Source organism: Aphelocoma coerulescens, chromosome 20 (genome assembly GCF_041296385.1).
Source record: "Aphelocoma coerulescens isolate FSJ_1873_10779 chromosome 20, UR_Acoe_1.0, whole genome shotgun sequence".
Classification (NCBI taxonomy): Eukaryota; Metazoa; Chordata; class Aves; order Passeriformes; family Corvidae; genus Aphelocoma; species Aphelocoma coerulescens.
This window is the reverse complement of record NC_091033.1, coordinates 5,056,099-5,076,442: the sequence shown is the minus strand read 5'-3', so window position 1 is coordinate 5,076,442 and position 20,344 is coordinate 5,056,099. Positions and strand designations below refer to the sequence as shown.

Sequence of the window (20,344 nt, the reverse complement as noted above, 5' to 3'; positions counted from 1 at the left end):
ACTCTGAAAACCAGACAAACAAAGGCCCTCTCTGCACTACCAGGGAATGGATTTATTTCTCTCTCTGTCCGTACAGTTCCTCAAACACAATAGGGACCTCTATTTGGACTCGTTTCCTGAGACATGAGGGTAATACCAAATCTCTGTTGCCCTCATGCACCCACACAGTCGTGCCACCCAACGGGACCATTGGTGGGAGCTGGAGTGAGGTGAGGGCTGAGCCCAGTCCTCCCTGTGGGCAGAGGGCAGGTGTGGCTCTGCCTTCTCCCCACACACAGGGAGCCAGAGACCTTGGCTGTGGTGGCAGCTGGAAATCTCGGCCTCATGAAGTTTCGAAGCTCCGTATCACATATTCCAGGCTATTTTAGAAAATGCCTATTTTGACAGCGGCACCAATGTTCTCCATCAACTGTTTTTGTACATCTTTGGAGTTTGTGTTTCAGGTGAGGAGCTGGAGGCTCCACCAGTGACCCCACCAATGCACTCATCTGTCAGACCCTCATTTGGGTCCCCACACAGGGATGTGTGACCACTGGTGCTGGGCTCCTGCAGAGGGCAAGGAAGAGGAATGCAGCAAATTGGGGAGGGCATGGAGGCAGTAGATTTTGGCTCTAAGAGTGCTCCTCTGGGCTCAGTTCTGATGTGCCCATGGGGCTTGATCTTCTTGGCTGCTCAGGTGGGTATTCCTGCATATTAGTGACCCAGGATGGGGAGTGTGGAGTGAAGGGGGGGCACACAGGAGGCAGAAGGGAGGTTGTAGGACTGTCACACCTGTACAGATCAAGCATGTAAAAGTCCCTGGATTTCTTGCCCCTCAGTGCTGCCAGAGGACAAGGCTCCCCCTCACCCAGCTCCTTCCTGTCTGGCAAGGTCTGTGGGTTGCTGGAGGATTGGCAAGAGGTCATGTCCACAGCCGGGAGGTCTTGCTGGCGTTTGGGAGGTGACCCATGCCTCACTACCTCTGCTGGGACCCGGCATGTGACCCAGCACAGCCTCCGGCAAACAGAGCACTTTGTTCTGACCCTTTGCACTTCCCTGCCAGCGAGCTGCCCTCTAATCCCCCCAAGGAGGGATTTTCCTCTCCCACCCCAGCTCCCTGTGCCTTGGTCCCCTTGGAGAGCGGTCCAGGGTAATAATTTACTGCCTGCCACAAGCCACTCCTTCGGACTTTTTCTTCGACCTTCAGACTGCATTGCCAAAATAAAAACAACAGGAGGGAGCAGTACAAGCTGCTTCCCACAGCGAGAGTGTGGCAGTGCCTGCCAGCCCTGCTGCCGGATCCCGGGAGGCCTGTCTCTGCAGGTAATGCCCATTTGCTTTCTCTGGGATGATTGTGACTTTCCCTTCTTTTAATGAGTTCCTGAACCCCTTTGGGAGGAGCAGAGGGTTTTGTGAAGGACTCATCCCTTGCTGCCAAGAACCTGGCTGGCCAGTGGAAGAGCTGCTCCCCAGGGCCAGCAGCTGGAAGTGGAGGGGGGTTGAGTTCCAGCAGTGGGGTTGTTTTCCAGCTGTGGAGAAGTTCAGAGAGGAGATGACCAGCCTCCTTCTCCCCCTGCAAATGCTGCAGTAGTTGGGAAGACTTATGGCACTAGCTCTGCCTCCCTCAGGAAAGTTCCACCAAAGGAGCTTCCATCACCCTGCTTGTCCCTGCAGCCCCACATCAGCTCACTGGGTGAGCTCCTGTGGGGAGCACCCACAGGTGTTCCTGATCTGGGTAATTCCAGGAGCTGGCAGATCAGCAGAGACCGACTGTGTGTGTTTGCATGTTCCTGGGCCACTTGCACATGGAAAGGAGCCTTGGGCTCCACTGGGATTTGCAGCCAGCACCAGAAGGGTGAAGTTTACACCAGAAATTTCAGGTTGTGAATTGGCTGTGGTCTCCTGGGCTGTGAGAGTCTCGAGGCCCGGCCTGGTGAAGCTCAGGGGTGCTGTGCCCAGCAACCTTCTAAGAGGGCATTCCCAACCCCCTCGCTGGCAGGACAGGGACGGCTGTTCCTGCTCAGTTCCAGAGCAGGGGAACAGAGCTGGGCTTGGCAGATTTCAGGACAGCTCTGCTGCTCTTGTGCAGGGGCTCACAGGTCCTAGATGCCTTGAGCCCAGCTTGTACTGGGCTGCTCACTGGATCCAGTATGTATAACTCTGCTGGAGACAATCTCTGGCTGTGCCAGCACCAGTTGTTACCCAGGATTTGCACGTGGATAAAAAGGAGTGAAAACATATATCCCATGCAGAGGAGCTGGAGTTGGCAGCTCTCAGGGGTGGAGCAGGCGGAGGGGAGGCACTCCCAGGGACACTGCACCCATAAGCTATCCTCATAAACCCAGTGCTGTGCCAGCAGTGAGGGCCTGGGGCTGGGCAGTGCAGCTCTCAGAGCCACTCCTGGACTGCTAAACCCTGCTCAATCCAGCCAGGAAACTGCCTCTCTGCCCTTGTCCCCACCAGCCTGAGCACATTTGGGGTTTGAGCTGAGGGTGGTGGCCCTGTGTCACACTGAGCTGTACTACAGGGGAAAAGAGGCATTCACCCCAAAAATCAGGTTTTGGTGTTTGTGGTTTTTGGGTTTGTGGTTGTTTTTTGGTTTTTTTTTTGGTTTTTTTTTTGTTTTTTTTTTTTTTCCCCTAAAACACGGGCTGTAATGTGCCCTGAACTGCAGCTGGGAAGGAGAGGAGGGGACAGCAAGCAGGAGAGCTGAGCCTTCCCCAAGGACAAGACTGGCCAGGAAGGGCCACTTACAGTCAGGCTGCTTCCAGCCACGTGTTATTTATTCACTGAGACTGTGCCTACACTTGAAAAGCACTTGGGAGCAAAAAAAAGTCACAGCCAATTAATTTAATGGCAATAATAACCTCAGGAATTTATTCCTCAGAAGATGTAAAGGCTTTACAAGAGATCAGTAATCATTCTGCCACATTCATATTTACAGAATGAAAAGTGGCAAGAGTTGCTCAAACCCACCTTAGCTGTCCTTTGGAATAAAAACCTGATCCCCAGTGGTCTCCTCTTGTCTCCCTTCTCCATGGGCAAATATCCCAGCACCTATGTGGGATTCCTTTGCAAAATCAAAGGCAAAGCCTCAGGCAGAGCCCTGTTTTTTTGAAGCTGAAAGAAAAATGTAGAGAGGGGAAAAAAAGGGAAATATTTTAAAGAACTTCAATGGTCACCAGTAATCTATTTAGTCTTTTATGGATCCTCCTAAAATGGACAAATAGCCTCTGGGCTTTAAAAGAACATCCTATCCTATCCCACCCTATTCTATTCTATCTTAGCTCTTACCCAGCAGAGATAACTGAGTAGCCAAATATTTTAGGTCAGCTTTCACTGCAGATCCACGGACTCTTGCTCTGTGCTTTCTAGAGAAGGATTTGGTTTAGCCTTATTTGAACCTTCCCTGCAATTCCAATTGCTCAGGACTGTGTGGTTCCACTTCAGCGATACTTTTATGATTATGGTTATGGATATTGCTAGATTAGGATTATCTTTCCCTGTAAAATAACATATAAAATATTGCGAGAGAGAGAGAGAGAGGGTGCTTCTCTGTGTGTAGAGACAATGGGCTGGACCTGTTGTTCCCACTGGATGTGTCCTGTCCCAGAGAAGCTGCAAATATGGCTTCCCTGGGATGGCCCTGCCTGGAGGGATCCAACTCAGCCACAGAAGGACCACGCAGCCCTTGACCCCTTATAGGGCTTGGGGAAGTGAAGGTAGCTTCCCTTCCTTGGTGGAAAAGAAAATGTTTCCAAGTACAGGCAGTGTGTGGAGGCTCTGAGCTGTGCCAGTGCAGCTGAAAAAATTCCCTTTCTGTGGCCAGAGCTTGCTCCCCCTATGGCCTGGCCAGGTCCAGGCGGGAGGTGTGCAAAGACGGGGTTAAATTTCCCCAGAGCTGCTCCTCACCTTTGAACTCAGGTCCAGCCAGAGGTTTTCCTGGCACAGATGTGTTCTCTGGAGGGCAGGGAAACAGCAGCCAGACACAGAAGAGCAGCAACGCTGGCAAAACCCAGCCCTGAGATCAGCAGCTGCACCGGAATTGTTTAATTTTGCATAGGAGCGCATGGGTGCTGGGCAGGGGAGCGGGCCAAGGTCAGTGCTGGTGTAAGGGGGCACGGTCACCCTGGTGGCACCTGCAGGGACACGTGCCTGTGTGATGTGTGTGCCCTGCAAGGGCTCCCACGCTCAGAAGTCCCTTCAGCACGGCACTGACCTGCCCTGCCATGGGCACGGCCGATGGTCAGTGAGGGACAAGAGCTGCTGCAGGGGGTGACCGGCTGTGGGCACACAGGTCAGGGCAAGGGGAAAGTCTCACCTCTTACACATGGGGAGGGCAGGAGGCTAACCCTGCTCACACCTAGCTGTCCCACCCCTGTCATCATGGTGACAACTGCTCACCATGGTCACCTCTCCAGGGAGAGTCACAGGGCTCCACAGGCAAAGCCCTTTGCAGCTGCCCCAGGCATCTGGTGCTGTCTGATGCTGAATCTCCAGTGAGGATGGGCATTTTCTGGTGGGCCATGTGTCCCTGTGCTTCCAGGGACTCTTTTCTCCTGTGCCAGGGAGCCACCAGTGTCAGGGCAGTCACCCTGGGTATGGGTTTTAGCTCCTCAAAAGCATCTAAACCCCAAATCCTTTCCTGAGAACAGAAATACATGAATTCAACAGTTTTGGGGTAAATTTCTTCTGTGGTACAGAAGCCAAACCACTCAGCTCTCTTCCATTCCCCCTGTCTGCCAGTCCCAAAGCACTTTGTCACCGGGGTGATGGCAGAGCCCCCCAGTGACCTCCACCAGACTGAATGCTGGGTGGGTGCTGCCCAAACGAGGGTCAGGAGCTGTCTCTGTGTCCCAGAACCGTGCCTGGCTGGCAGGCAGCCAGTGCTGCACTCAGGGACTTGTTTCTGCTCTTACTCCTGTGCCCTTCACCTTTGCAGACAGAGGAACATCTGCGTGCTCTGCTTTCCGAGGACACCCGGAGCCAGCAGCTGAATTCCTGCCCCAGCTGTGAGGAGAGGAGATTATTTCAGCTGTTTAATGTTCGTGGCCTGGATGGAGCCCTCCTCCACTGCCCTGGGCAAGACAAAGGGTAATGCTGCTGGATGGTACCGTGTCACTAAGCCCTGGGGGTGGTGAGGGCATGGAGAAGACTTCCCCATGGAGGTCTCCCACTAGTGTTGGGCTGCAGAGCCTTCCCGGTGGGCTCCAGCTGGGCTCAGCCTGCCCAGCAAGGGCTGCAGGGTTCCCATGGGACACACACAGGGGACTCGTGTGTGAGGGGAGGTGGCCCCTTTCCATTGCACACCTGGTCCTGAGTGACACCCAGCCCCGGAGTGTCAGTGACCCTCACAGAGCGGGTAGGATGGACAAAACCGACCCAACATCACTTTGCCCATCACTATCTGTCATCAGATTAGGTGTTTTATGCATTTTAGCAGTTAAAATTTCCCTTACAGGATCCTTCTGCTTTCCCATCTTTAGATAGGAAGTGGGTTTTAATTAAAGATGCCTTTCTCTATGGAAATTAAAATCAAGTCGATTTTGTTGATAGTGCTGAGATTTTCATTAAAGAAACAAAATCAGAAGGCACTGACTAGGAAATGTAAGTTAACTGATGAAATTATTCTGAGATTTGACAATTTCAATGCAAGTGGAGGCAAAGCTGGAGAAAAGAAAAACATGTTAAGGGGTATTCTTAAAAGATGTCAATGCTGATAGCCTGAGAATATTGGCTGAGCAAAAAATCGGGTTTTGACCTGAGAGAACGCAACATTTCAAGCAAAATGCTGCTTCCCCTTCCTCGTTACACATGGCACCAAGCACATCAGATGTCCCAGGTGATCTCCTGCAGTAGCTGCAGTCTGGGGTGAGGGCCACTCGGCCCATGGTGGCTGTTCTGCTTCCCACAAGGAATGGTGCCCACAGCCTGGCTTTTACCTCCTTGCACCCATCACTGAAATTGCTCTGCAAGCTGCTTTCCTGCTGCTACAGCTGCACACAGGGAGATTTTGTAGGAAATTACAATGGAAGCAAAAAGTGACTGCTTCATTTTTAACGAAGAGAGAGAAGACACCAGCCCTTCTCCCAGGTCCCTTTTGCTCAGAGCTTAGTCCCTGGTCTTTCAAATCACCAGGCTCCCTGCGTGTTTATGTTTGCAGCTAACAGTGCTGCAAAGCACCAGCCTGGCTGCCCTGGCTGCAGCCCTCCAGGATTCCTGAGGACAGTGGAAAAAGCAGCTCCTTCAGGGTTTGACCTAAACCAAATGCCAGTTTTCACCTTCCTCCAAACCACTGGACGGCAGACGAATTTCCAGCTGACTTGTAAAAAATTATTCAGAACACCTGAGCTGCCTGCCAGGCTGTAATCTGCTCCTAGCCACAAACTACACCCATTCCTCCCCACCCAAAACTACCCCTCCCACCTAAATTCTCACTCCTAGGGTATAGCTAGCAGGTGTCTCTTCATCTTTTGCAGCTGGGCAGCTTTTCCTGCTCTCTTTAAAGTGTTGCAGTGAGGCACCAGCAGTGGCACGATCACTTTGAGGGGTTGAGGGTGGTTGTGTTCAGGGGCTAAATGAACTGCTGTAGGAAACAAAGCTCTTCCCCTCTGGGTTTTAGGAAGGGGCTTTGGGTTCCTGGCCTAACAGGGCAGGCAGGGTGGGCTGGTGCAAGGATGGGAAATGGGGAGAATGAGAGCTCTCTGCACTCACTGGTTGTGGGATGCTTCCCGTGCTTCAGGACTCAGTCTCTGGGAGATATGCTCCCAGGTATGTTTGGTGACTTGTTTTCATGGAATTATTTTTCTGCAAAGTGCTTCAAACTTTAGCCACTTGCTGTTTTCTTTAAGTTCTGCATTCAGCTTTTCTCTAAAATTTCAAGGCTTGGATGTCTGTGGGCTCCTGCTTGCCCCGAGCCATGGCTGCTTGGCTGGGCTCCTGCTCTGGTTTGCAGTGTCCCTGGGGTGTAGGGAACAGGATCTGCAGGAGAAAATTGGGCAAGCCAGGAGCTCTCCAGAGGGTGGCTAAGAAATCTTCCTCAAATACAGAAGTGCTTTAAAGTCTTTGCTAACCTCTTCCTGGACTTACTGTAGTGCCTCAATGGGAATGAAAGTGCAGTTCAGTACTGGCTTGCAGCTATCTCTTAGATCTGTAGCAGGGGAAAACTTGAGCCTTTTTTTCTCTCCCCAGTAAAAGCACGTGTTTGCGGGAATCCTCCTTCCCACCTCTCTCCCTGCTCTTCTCTGAGCTGAAACTGGGGCACCTCCCCCTTAAGCTGAGAGCAGCCCCTGTGCTGGGTGAAAGCCGTGGGCTGCCTTCGGTGCCCCTCTCTCAATCCTGCCCTTCCAAACTCTGTGCTTCCTCCAAAGCATCACCTGCTGTCCCGGTGACAGCCCTGCCATGCCTCTCCGTGCTGGCAGCCAGCCCTTCCCAGAGCGGGAGAGGACGAGGGACTCGCTCGGAGGGGTTTGCAATGTAGGTTAGGTAGGGGAGGCTGCCGAGAGCGGTGACATCAGGGAGGAGGGTGGGAGGCAGCCCGCAGATGACGAGTCTGTGAGGTTGTATCTCCGTGCAGGGTACGCGTTGCATTAGTAATGTGTTTGTAGCAAATAACGCTGGGCTAGCATGGGAATGTGGGTCAGCACTGCCAGAACTGTGCAAGGAAGAGGGAGCTGCTCGTGCTGTGCTGGGAAGCAAACGTATGTTACTGAGGGATGTGTGGTGGGGGGAGATTTAGCTGCAGTAACTGCTCCAACTTGTAAGTAGCGGCTTTCTGTTGTGTGAGCCGGGACTTCCTTCCTGGGGGATGCCTCTGGCTGGGAGTTGGGGTGAAATGGGCTTTGAGGAGGGGGGAGCAGGGTGCAGGGGTTTGTGTTCCTGGTGTGTAATAGTCACGTTATACTGGGAAACTCCTAGACTTTCTTGCCGATGCTCTCCGTGGCCCTGGCCGTGCCTGGAGCATCCGTGCTGCACCAGCAGGCACAAGGAGGGATGCAGCTGGGCATGTATAACCAAGGATTCCAGCGTATTTTCGTGACCTATTTCTGGTTCTGTTGTTCAGTGAGTGCGCTCAGGAAATCTTTGTGCTTCAGGGGGAGTAGGGTTTGTTACTGATAAAGAAAGGCTTGCTTGACTGCTTGTGAGATTTAAACCACCAACTAACCTGGTTTTGAAGGTGGGCTTGGGCTGGGGAAGGTGGCTCTGAAGCTGAATAGAAAGTGATATGGGATGGGGATATACACATCCTAAAAATGGGTACGGTACTTCAGTGCCAGAGACTTTCACCTCAGAGCAAGTCCCTTTAATGAAAAAGCGTTGCTGGAAAAGGCTGCCCTTGGTCAGCAGGGACTTGTTGAGTGGCTTCACTTCCAGCAAAGAGGCAGTGGAGCAGAACAGGGCTGGTGGAGGGAGGCATGAATGGGCTGCCAGGCTGGAAGGGGCTCTTGCTTAGCTGCAGGTTGCTAAAACAGGCTTGTCCAAGCCCCTTGGAGCAAGCCAGGAACTCGTCCTGCATCCTGTGCTGCTAGTAAATACCTCCAAGGCAGATGGATGTGTTTCCACGGCTTGCCCATGTGCTCTCCAAGATGTCCAAGCCGCGATATCTCCATCTGTGCCTGAGTCGTTATGTTCCCCCCAAGTCTGGGGTTGGAGCAGTGGCAGCACGCTGACCCTGGGGCCAAACCCAGGCTTGTGGGGGTTCAGATTTGGAGGAAATGGGCTGTATCACCTGATGGAGCTGCAGGCAGGGAGAGGGAGTGAGGTGTTAGGTTGGGCTGCTCTGGCGAGAGGCTCCTGAGCAGGGGTGGGAACCTTCACTCCTCTACCTACTGCTGCCATGTGCAGCTTGGGGCTTGTCCACACACACCTGTGTGCCCTGGCCATCCCCTGTGCCAACCTCCTCCCTGGCCCTGAGCCCTCAGTGAGTGTTGTCTGGTCAGAGACAGCAGCACTGATGTCCCTCTGCTGTGGCCATGATATCTGCCCAACCTGTGGGACAGACGCAGCCCTGAGGCAGGTGTTGGATGACCTTCAGCAGACCTCCGGGAGCCAGGGAAAGCCAGACTTTCTGGGAAAGGACTATGCCCAGTGGGAGGAGATGGGGTTTGATCTGTCTGGGTGCTGTCTGTGTGCTGTCTCTGCTGGTGGGTGCCAGCTGGGACAGGATCTTGGACTTGCTGCAGGGCAAAGTACGGACAAGGTCAGGGGCTCGGACCAGACTGATGTTGTAAGTTTTCCCTCTGCATGGTTTGTGGATTTTGCTTTAAATTCCTGCTTTCCCTTTCTTATCCATTCAGAAACTCTAAACCCACAGCTTAATTTTTTGGCTGTGCATTAGAGCTGCCCCCAGATCTGCTGGTGGGGCCAGTTCAGTGGCTCTCAGGACTTCACAGGTCCCTCTGCCTGGCAGATCCAAATATCCATGCGGGAAGGACTCTGTTATGGACTCGTTTGCCTCAAAACTCATTGTTCTACAAACTCTTTGCCCAGAGAGATGGCCTCTGGCAGTTGGTGCTGTCCATTCCTTGGTCTGTAGAAGAGCTATTCCAGGATATTTATGGACACAACTTGCTTGTGTCCACAAAGCCCCTTCTTTTTAGATGGAGATAAACACATGTTTCTGTGAAAGTTTTGATTCTTCCTTTCCCTTCAGTGGCAGAACTGAGGAGTAAAACTGAGTCTTGAAATAATCTTGCTATTTACTCTCCTAAGCAAAACAAGGATCTCCTCTGTACAGGCTGCACTCCTTGGGCTTCCCTCTGGCTCAGCCTGTGCAGCAGCAGGGAGCAGGCTCAGGGCTGCCCCTCTGTGAAGGGAGAGGTGGTGATGATGATGATGATGAGTGGTGGCAACCGCCTGCGCGGCTGAGCAGCAGGGATGCTCCATGGTGGGAATCCCAGCTTCTGGCACTGGCTATGTGTCCTTGGGCAAGTCACTCCTGTGCTGTGTGTGTGCTGGCTTACCTCCTGCAGGGCCTGAAAGGTTTCATTCATGTCCCTAATTACTCGCAGAGTCCTGAATGAAAGGAACAGTGGATGTGCCAAGTGTGTGATGTATCCCAGTACAACCTCGTCCTTGTAAGCACTCTCCTTGTTCCCCCTGGGGACACAGGGGTGGCTCAGGAAGGCTTGACAGTGGTGCTTTAGCTGGAGTCCCCTCGGCCACCAGAGAAGGTGTCTGTTTTGTGGCACTCATGGCTGTCCTGTGAGCTATTGAGGGCTCCTGGTGAAGCTGGGAGGGAAGATGTCCTGGTTCCTATAATTTCCCGGTTATTTTGGTATGTGAGTGGAAGGGGGAGGAGGGCGGCTGTGGAGAGAAGAGCAAGGTCAGAGAAGAACAAATGTGCCTCTGTGCACTTGTGATCACGCTGCCAGCTAATCGGCTTCGGTGCTCCAACTTTCCTCACAGAACTCATCAAGCACGGCCGGGAGAGGATAGAACAAACCATCAAGGCCTCCGGCTCCAGGCTCTGCTTGTAGTGAGTATGAAACCCTCCCAGTGGGATGGGAGCCCTTTAACAGCTCAGCCCGATAACCCCTGCGCTGGCTGGGTGGCGGATGGAGCTGGCTGGCACCGGGCAGATGTGGGCAGTCCCTGGGGACAGCTGCCAGGATCCGCTGCTGCCCGGCAGCTCCTGCCATGCTCAGCCTGGCTGCGCAGGAGGGGCTTCTTTGGGATGGCTGGGGGTCTGTGCCTGGTGCTGTGTGGGGGCAGCGAGTGGCAGCACCCACAGGTGAGATGTGGGGAGGCTGGTGGGGTCTTTGGACCCCGTTTTTGGGAGGGGTAGGGCAGAGAGTGGCTGTGGCGATAGGAGCCTTCAGAGCCTTCATGTGAGGGGGAGTCAAAGCTCTCTGGGGCAGGGGAGAAGGGACCAGAGCTGTTTGTTTTGTGTTATCTCCTTAATTCTAACCTTTGCAAGGAGCATGGGGGAACCCTTAAAACCAAAGAGAGGAATCCCTGCAGCAGGGTCCACCTATCCCCAGTGATGCTCAGGCAGGATGGATCTGAACCAACAAGTGTTCAAGTCCAGCTCTTCCAGCCCCAGCAAAAGCTGCACCAGGCAAAGAGCCCTGGTCTTTAACGCTTCTGCTCACCGAGCCTGCCCTGGCTGCCATGGCAGCTCTCCTGCAATGTCAACAGCCCTGAGCTGCCCTGGTCTGACCTGGCCTGGGCAGTGGCCTCTGGCTGCTGCCAGCCCTATGGACCGTGGTGGTTGGACCCAGCTGGACTCTGCTGGCTGCCCTGTGGGGATACTCACTGGGCTGTGGTATCCCTGGGCAGTGGGGTGGGAGCTGCAGCTGCCTCGAGAGGGGTCTGGCCAGGAGAGCTGTGACTTCACCTGGCCTGGTGCTGTGTTGCTACTGAGGCTGTGCTGGTCCTCGTGTGCTGGTGCCCTGAGCAGTTTGCGCTATTGCAAGTCAAGGGCAGACATTTCATGAGCTTGTGCACCCAGGAACCCTTTTCCCCTAACCTCCTGTCAGCACACACTGTTCCCTGCCTCCCCCAGAGTGTGGGCATCCCCATCCTTTGGGGATAGCAGTGCTGGGGAGCTCATCTCAGCCCTCCTGTGATGGATGGGGTGCACTGGGGTCTGCACTGCTCCCGGGAAAGTTAATGGTGTGAAGCTGTTTCTCCCTTGGATTTTGTTTTCAACACTGACTACTTCTTCTTTTCCCAAGTGCTGAGAGAGTTGCTTTTTTAATGGATCGTTCCCGGAGCCCAGACAAAAGCACCCAGGTGAGATCATGGCTCTGAACAAGCAGATCCTCACCTTTGGGACAGAGGGGGCTGGTGCTTTTAGATGAAAAACACGGAGAGAGCCTGTGTTAGCCTGCTGGCAGTCTTACTGCTGCCTTGTCCTGTGGGGGATGCTGGGTGAAGAAAAACAGCAGAGAGGCCCTTTTGGACAAGGCACAATGTTCCCAGAGTCTGGGGAAGGGAAGATTCCTAGGGAGCAGGAAGAGGAGGAAGAGCATGTACATGTATGTATCCTCTTGTCTTTGGGAAGAGGGGGGCTGCAGCTCTGTGGTGCTGGGTGTGCATAAGGCCATCCAAAGAAACCTGAAAGGTTTGCTGAAGTGTCAGCTGGGTCTCTTGCTGATGGGTGTTTATCAATGGCTCTGTGTGAGGGACACTGTGTTGAGGAAGGGAAAACCCAACGTGCAGCATAGTCCTTTTGACTAAACTTGTTATCTTCTCTAGCCTTCAACACCAACTGACAACATCAACCTGGGACCTTCTGCTAACCCCAAGTAAGCCTCTGCAAAGCCAGGTAGGGTGTGGAGCATGAAGAGATCTGCCCGGGGGATGCAGCAGGTCCCACCTGGGGTGGTGTCTGCAGAAGTCTCAACAATTACATTTCTTGGCTTCTAACACCATGTGTGTCACCGATGCACCACCTTTCAAGACTAAGCTGTAGCTGGCACTTATAATCATTTTCTCCTGGCCATATCTGTAGCCTCTTGTCCCTTTTCTTTTGAGAGGTGATAAGAGAAGGTCTTCCTCATCCATCCTGACTGCCTTTCTCTAGAAACAGGGACAAACTGTGTCCCCTGTAAGGCATCACTTTATCCTTACAGGTGCTTTCACTGCTGCTGCCTTCAGCCCAGGGACTGCTCATGGTGCTCTGCAGGGTGCACTGACACCCACAGTGTGAATCCTGAGCTGGCTGGGAGCGAGGGTCACCCACCAGTGCCCTTTAATCCCTTTCACAAACTCACAAGCACTCGTTTTTCCAAGCAGGAACTCTGCTTTGATGGTGGTGTCTGTTGCATGTTTCTCTCCCAGAAACATTAACTTGTTTCATTCTTGCCCAACAGTGCCAAGCCAACAGACTTTGACTTCCTGAAGGTTATTGGCAAAGGAAGCTTTGGAAAAGTAAGTGGGCTTGTGCAGGTGGGCTGTAGATCTTTAGAGGCAGCTTGGAAGGAACATGTGTTGCTGAAGGAGTTTCTGGCTGTGTCCTTTGCTTGCACCTCTCTGGCTGTCTGGCCTGAGTGGGACTGAGATTAAATAAGACCTGGGACAGTTATTAATAGCCCATTCTTACTTTAAGGTCCTGCAGCCTCTCTAAGGACTGAGGAGTGAGGTGCTTTATGCTCAGGGAGGTGATGGTAAGGAGCAGTGCTTGATTCAGAATAAGTTTCAGACTTGTTCAGCAAAAGATCTCCAGAGAAATCTGTGCCTTGGAGACAGCCAGGATTCACTTTAAAGGGGACTGTCCCTAAATGTTCCAAAAGTATTTTCTATTGGGTGTCTAGGGGATATATGTGGAGATACTGTGTGTTTTTCTTCTGGCAATGAAAAAGTGCTGGGAATTGAGAAGGCTGAAGCAGCAGTGTATGATCACTCACAAGAGCGTTGAGCTAATGAGGAACCACTGACCAAGGTGAGACTGAAAGCTGTGACCAGGACCTTCTGTTGCAGGTTCTCCTGGCCAAACGCAAGTGTGACGGGACTTTTTATGCAGTGAAAGTGTTGCACAAGAAAACCATCCTCAAGAAAAAGGAGGTGTGTCTGCTCTCCTGGGCTACTTCTGCAAATAGTGCTCGGTGTATGGGCTCCCTGGGTAATGCAGTTGGAGTATCTGGTGTTCATGTAGGCAGTTCACATGTTAAACATGGATTTCTCTGTGCCACGAGAACAAAAAAACACAGATTAATTGGGTCAGATAGGAGGGAGTTGTTCTCCTTTTGGGGCTGGAAATGACCCTCGTGGGCTCCCAGCTTCCATCTGTTTTGAAAACAGCAGTGAGCCCCTAGGGCAGGCTGGGCTGGACCCTTACCTGAAGCCTTAATGCCTCGTGTGCTTTTTGATAGCAAAACCACATCATGGCAGAACGTAACGTGCTTCTGAAAAATGTCAAGCACCCCTTCCTCGTGGGACTCCATTACTCCTTCCAGACCTCGGAGAAGCTTTACTTTGTGCTTGACTATGTAAATGGAGGAGAGGTGAGTGCACTTACAGGCTTTGTTTTAATCGTTTTTGGTCCTTCACAAACATGCTGCTTTATTTAAAACTGTTTCTTGTCAGAAGATAATGATGTTGAGGGATGATGTTGTTTTGACTGCTGGCAAGGAGCAGCTAGGAATACCTGGCAGGATGCCTCACCTGTAAATCCAGTCAAGATCTTGCTGGCTATGACCTGAGTCAGATGATTCCCAAAGTAAAGATGCTGCGAAAAGCAGTGTTGGGGCATTTGAAAATGCTGGGGAGAATATGGTAAGTATTGGTGTTGGTGAGCTTTAGGAAAAGCCACTTTTGGCCCAGCTCTGGATCCATGTCTAGAGCTTGAGTGTGATGCCACTGCAACTTTGTAGACCTTTTCTGTCCTGTAGAGGCTTACCTTTTTCAGCTGTCTTTCTGGGCTCTCTGAAACTGCCTGGGAGACAGTGTGAAAGTGGATATCCTGCCCAAGCTGAGTTCATGTTGGGGACCTTCACATGTTCAGCTCTCTGCATGTACCACTTCTCATGGCCCTACTACCACTGAAATTATCTTGTGGGTTGTAGTAAGCTAGGAGCTTAACCAGGTCAGCAGATGATGGAGGATTTGAGAACTAATTATTAATTTTTGTGAATGAAGAGGAGGACAAATGAAGCAATTTCTAGAAAGGTATTTGGATTGCTTAAATTCACTTGGCTTGGGCTTATTTCATGCTGTTCATGTGCTACCTGCTGCAAAATGCTTGTCACTTATATAGCTGGCTTTCACCCTTGCTCCAGATTAGCCTTCATTTATTTAGAGACATGATCCACCCTCTCACCTTCCTGTAGCTCTTCTTCCACTTACAAAGGGAGCGCTGTTTCCGTGAGCCCCGGGCCCGGTTCTACGCTGCAGAAGTCGCCAGTGCCATTGGGTACCTGCATTCCCTAAACATCATCTACAGGTAAGGCAGGGGCACCAAGCCTGCCCAGCCAGGGGGTGCAGTGCTGCGAGGGAATGGGACTCGCTGGGGGAAGTGAAAGGCAGGACTGGCATAGCTGAAGAATCTCCTACCCCAGACAAGACTGTGCTGCTGGCACTTTACCCTGCAAGAGGGTCTGCACAGGACCCAACAGGCAATAAGCCATTCTTTCCCCTTCCCAGTATCTGAGAGTATTAAGTTTAAAGATATAAAATAAAACTGGCTCAATAAGTAAGAAATATCTCTCAGTAACAATTTATGCATGGAAATCCTGGCTAACGCTTGATCCTGATAGGCTGTGAAAGCAGCCTACCTATGTTTGCATGTATGTATACTGATGGGAATCTGCAATTTGGGAAGGTCTTGGCCATCTGGATTGGGAGGTTTTGTTAGCTCCTGTTCTTAGCTGATGCTGTTTCAGATCCATGCTTTCTAAATATCTGGCCAAATCTGTTCAAACAGCACTTTGTCTTGCAGGGACTTAAAGCCTGAGAACATTCTCCTGGATTGCCAGGTATATTCACAGCTTGGGCTGTCTTCCTGCTGCCTTTAAAAATGTCAAGACCCCAAACAGAGGGCTGTGGCTCTGCAAGCTGGGCTATAGTGACGGATGGCATGGGTTTTGTCTGTCTGCCCCACTGCATTTCTGTGGGAAGGATGACTGGACCTGCCCTCGGAAGGACTGCATGGATTTGGGGCCCTTGGCTCATTCCCAGAAACTGTGAGCAGGGATCAGGGGTGTGAAGAGCAGGTCACTGCTGCAACTCTGGTGGTGACTGTTACATAAATTGGCTCTGGGATAAAGCAGCAGAAAATCACCACAGTGCTGGATCTCTTCATGGCTATCTAGCTATAGACAAATTTTAAAGAAGGAAATCTAGACTTTATTTCCTCTATAGGCTCCAGTGCCTGTGCTGTAGGATGAACACAAGGGGAGGGAGGGGGGGGCAGATGAGCAGTGGGAAACTAAAACCCACATGAGATGTAACGCATAGGCGAATACTTGGAAATCCTGTCTCCTGTCCAGAAAGAGTGGGACAAGCTAAAATACCTCATTTCTTTAGGGACACATAGTGTTGACAGACTTTGGACTCTGCAAAGAAGGAATGGAGCAAGAGGAGACAACTTCTACCTTTTGTGGCACTCCTGAGGTACTGCATATGCTGGGGCTTTGCTGTGACCTGGGGGCTGGAAGCCTTCAGATACTTGTTGCTCTGGGTCTTGGGTTTATGTGACGCCTCAAAAAATTATGGGCTCTCTGAGGCTGTCAGCCTGAAGCTGGAGTTCGGATAAGGCCTTCCCTATTCAGCAGAGACAGCTCTACCTGTAACAACACAGCAATTTTGGAGTATGAATCAGTTATTGGGGCAAGGGTTCCTGCACTTGGAAATGGCCGGGCTTGTGAAAATAGCTGTGGAGGTGGAGACAACAGTGTCCCTGGGAGCCTGTGAGCAGGATGTTTACCAGCTCTGAGACCCCAGAGGTGCAGGACAAGGAGCCTGCTGGTACTGGCGTGCACAGGACCTTGCTGTGCTCTCCTGTGTGTCCTTGGTGCATGCAGGAGCTACAGAATGCCCTGAGCTGAGGAGAGCACCAGGCTCCCTCTGGAATGTGATCACTGCTCAGAGGGGAGGAAATGCCTTTTCTCCAATGTGCTCCAGCTGGGGTTTGTGAAAACCTGTTTCCAGTCTGGCTTCTTGGAAGCTTTTTAACCTGCTCCTGACAGAGCCTGCTGGGGATTTTGCTAGCACTTCAGCTGAAGTAATGTCCTGCTGCTTTCCCCAGACAGCCTGACAAAGGCTCTGTAAACATGACACCTTTCAGTGTTCAAACTCAGCAGAAGGGGGCAGGAATTTCCCTCCTTTTCCAGGGGGATGCCTCTTATGCCATAGCATAGCATGAGCCAAGGAGGAATGTTTGAGCTTTTTTTTCTGGTTTTGCTCTGTGTGTTGGTGTTTTCCTGTTCTAGACAGAGCCTGATAGCACACAGAGATAATTCTGTGGGAGACTGCTCTGCAGAATGCTCAAATTCTTGCCTGTTTCTCCTTGGTGGTGGCTCTTGGTAGCTTTGCTGCTTTGGGCAGGCTTACTGGGGCTGGAAACTGCAGCTTTTACAAAACTGCTGGAGCTTTTTAGAGGTGTGATGTGTCAGGGTGGCACAGGTTGGTTGGTTGAACTGTGGTGGGTGGCAAGTCCTTGTACAAGTCCTCTCTAGGAAGAGAACCTTCTGTTCTCTGGAAGGACACTTTGAGGGCTTTGGTAGGTGTCTTTCAACACCTCTGCAGCAAAGCAAATGGAGAGTTTATTAGATAATAATAGGAAAGGCATCTGTGTTATTCCTAATGTTTGCTCAACACATTAGGAATAATGTGCAGCCAGGTTTGGGGCTTTTAAGGGTAAAGCCCTTCCTTTATAATTTGACTCAAATATTTCCTTCTGGCTTCCCAGTACCTGGCTCCTGAGGTGCTAAAGAAGCAGCCCTATGACAGGACAGTAGACTGGTGGTGCCTAGGAGCTGTCCTCTATGAAATGCTCTTTGGACTGGTAAGTTTGGAAATAGGTTGGTTTACTTTACATGGTGGAAAATTTATTTTCAAAAGCTGTGGTGTGAGGTTGGTCTGGTGTTCAGAAGGTACTTGATAGACAACTAAATCCTGAATCAATGACCTGGTTCAATCCTGCCTCTGCCCTTCTGAGCAGAGGTGTGGCAGGTCTGCCTCATCTACTCATGGCAGGACTCATTTTGACCTGCAATTTGTGGCTCCTTCTGGTAGCTCATGTTTTACCTGGCTGCTTCTCCTCTCTTTCAAATTAGCCTCCTTTTTACAGCCGGGATGTGTCTCAGATGTATGACAACATTCTGCACAAGCCACTACAGATCCAAGGAACCAAGACTGTGGCAGCTTGTGACATCCTCCAGGGACTTCTCCACAAGGACCAGAAGAGGAGGCTGGGTGCCAAAACAGACTTTGTAGGTGGCCTCCACTATGATCAGGAGGGAGGGAGGGAGGATGGGAAAATTTCTGTTCTGAACATTTCTTTCATAACAGCACTGCCTTGGAAAAGGCTTCCCACACAGTCTGTCCCTTCAGCCTCCTACAAGGGACACATGGGGTTGACTTGGATTTCCCCAATGGGAAAGGGGTGGTGGCCAGCTAAGGACACCAGTGGGTCATTTCCCTTCAAGGGATTCCTGGACCATGACCCTCATGTATCAAGGATTTGTGGATATGGGTATGTGGTAACTTCAAGTCTTGTTCCAACCAATTAAAGCTGTGAGACCAGGTGCTGGAAAAGGAGGGTTGGCAGAAAACTGACTTTTCCTTCCTTCTTTCTGTACAGCTTGAGATAAAGAGCCATGTATTCTTCAGCCCAATAAACTGGGATGATTTATATCACAAGAGGATTACTCCTCCATTCAACCCCAATGTGGTAAGTGGGTAATTCTGTCTGCTATACCAAAGGGATCCTTTCCAGATCTCTCACACTGGCACGGAGGGTTCTGAGGTGTGGGTTGGGGCCTGCAGATGCAGTGGTGATCTCTCTTTTGGAAGAGCAGCTGTGTTGGACTGCCTGAACACAAGTGGCTGGTTTGGGTCTGCTCACTCCATGATTGTGTGTCTCTGCTCCTTGGCTTAGGCTGGTCCAGCTGATCTGCGACACTTTGATCCCGAGTTCACCCAAGAAGCCATCTCTGCCTCCATCACCCACACGCCTGACCTAGCAGCCAGCAGCTCCAGTGCCTCAGATGCATTTTTAGGATTTTCTTATGCACCAGCTGAAGAGGACATTTAAGTTTTACAAAGGCTTTGTGAAGCCATATTTTAAATGAATGGGTTTTATGTTTATTTTGTTTTCCTTTTCCTTTTGAGAGGATTGGTACCGCCCTTTGCTCATGGTTTAAGGAAATTGGCACTAACACACTAACTGGCTGGGATGGATCAGAGCTCTTAATTTTTGCTGTTTGGTGGATTTTCTCCCTAAAGGAATGTTTCCCTGCCAGGGAAAGTGGGACACTGATTATGATTTTCCCCGAGTGTCTTGTGCTACTTGGCAGAATTGTATTCACTCTGTGATTGTATTTATGGTTGAGGTATGTGCCATCATTCACATCAACAGCCATGGCCCTGTAAATGGACACTTTTTTTTTTTGTGGAGCTATGCTCAGCTATGTCAAATGTCTTTCCCTAAGCCTTCCACAGAGAAGGATACTCTTCACATCACCAAGAACAGTGGCTTCCTTAAGTAAACTCTCTCACTCAAGCTACTCATGCTGGACTGAGCTGGGCTGAGGGAAAAATTGTTCATCAGTTATTGCTCCAAAGGCAGCTGCAGATCTGTAAAGCCTGAACTGCACTGTGGCCCTTCATGGCAGTCTGTCCCTCCTCAAAGGGAGTGGATTATCTCTCTGGTCCAGGACTGGGATGCTACTGCTGCAACAAGGAGGCTGTGATGGAGGAGCCAATCTGTAGGAGGAAAATCCCAGATCAAAGGTGTGGGAAAAGAGGCTGAGTTGCTTGGAAAAATAAAAGTTAACTTTATAGCTGAACTCTGGTTGGGGTTGGGGGGTGCTTTCACAGCATGTGCTTGACTTGCCCCAGGCACACCAACACCTCTGTGATGAGCACGGGGCCGTGCACAGTGAGGGGTAGCTGTGCTCCAGGCTCCAGCACTCACCTGAAAATCCCCATCACTGCTGTGGCACCGTTATTTATTCTGCCTTAATTTAAATGCTGGTGTATTCATTGAATGTCACTTCCCACTTTTTTTTTTTTTTTTTTTTTTAAGCTGTTCTGTGCTGTTGCTGTAGGGAGAAGAGGGGGCTTGGAGCAACACAGGGATAAACAAGGGGCTTTCTAAAAGTTGTGTGATGCTCGTGCTGTGGGGAACCTTGTGCTGGAACAACTGTTTGGATTTTTTTTTATCAGGCTTTATCTTGTATATGCTGGAGTCATTGGAAATACGACATGGTTTATATTAAAGTGCAAACACTGATGTTCTTCTATGGCTGTCCTGGCTCTGAGGGGAGGAGGGCGGTGGTGGGGGGTGTTTGCACTGTTTAATTTAAAGAGACTTTCCCTAATTTAAGATGCTCACAGAATCATGGAAGGGTTAAGGATCTTAAAGGCTCGGGGCAGGGACACCTTCCACTATCCCAGCTCGCTCCACGCCCTGTCCCGCCTGCCCTTGGACGCTTCCAGGGATGGGGCAGCCACAGCTGCTCTGGGCACCCTGTGCCAGGGCCTCCCCACCCTCACAGGGCAGAACCTGCAGCTGTCAGGCTTGGGATTTTAGACACAATCAAAGGCCCAGAAACGTCAAGAGCGGCTCCAGCACAGCCGGCCTGCCCCGCTGACAGGCGCGGCCCTGTCCCCGCCCCGCCCCCCCCCGCCCGCCGCAGTGGTACCGCCCCGCCCCTGTCGCTGGCGGGGGGAGCGGAGCGAACCACCGCGGTGACCT

At 51.4% G+C, this 20,344-nt stretch overlaps 1 protein-coding gene across 3 annotated transcripts; it reads left to right on the top strand.

The window, feature by feature from the left end:
• Nucleotides 1-1,054: 1,054 nt before the first annotated feature.
• SGK2 (serum/glucocorticoid regulated kinase 2) lies at nt 1,055-19,879 on the top strand. Of its 3 annotated transcripts, XM_069033793.1 has the most exons (15): nt 1,055-1,302; nt 4,922-5,073; nt 10,387-10,456; nt 11,658-11,715; nt 12,181-12,230; nt 12,798-12,855; nt 13,405-13,488; nt 13,797-13,928; nt 14,754-14,866; nt 15,362-15,398; nt 15,949-16,035; nt 17,333-17,428; nt 17,700-17,855; nt 18,227-18,316; nt 18,524-19,879. In XM_069033793.1, the coding sequence occupies exons 2-15, from the start codon at nt 5,022-5,024 to the stop codon at nt 18,677-18,679; spliced, it is 1,239 nt and encodes a 412-aa protein (XP_068889894.1). In that variant the 5' UTR covers nt 1,055-1,302; nt 4,922-5,021; the 3' UTR covers nt 18,680-19,879. The 3 variants fall into 3 exon arrangements, with proteins under 3 accessions (XP_068889894.1, XP_068889893.1, XP_068889895.1); XM_069033792.1 differs by lacking the exons at nt 1,055-1,302; nt 4,922-5,073 and adding an exon at nt 5,119-6,750; XM_069033794.1 differs by lacking the exons at nt 1,055-1,302; nt 4,922-5,073; nt 10,387-10,456 and adding an exon at nt 10,463-10,711.
• Nucleotides 19,880-20,344: the final 465 nt, after the last annotated feature.

Bases quoted from the DNA above. Each gene is read 5' to 3' on its own strand.
- SGK2 (XM_069033792.1), top strand. From the start codon at position 6,558: ATGAACTGCTGTAGGAAACAAAGCTCTTCCCCTCTGGGTTTTAGGAAG. The intron at 6,751-10,386 runs GTATGTTTGGTG...CTTTCCTCACAG, and splicing joins TCTGGGAGATATGCTCCCAG to AACTCATCAAGCACGGCCGG. The intron at 18,317-18,523 runs GTAAGTGGGTAA...TCCTTGGCTTAG, and splicing joins CTCCATTCAACCCCAATGTG to GCTGGTCCAGCTGATCTGCG.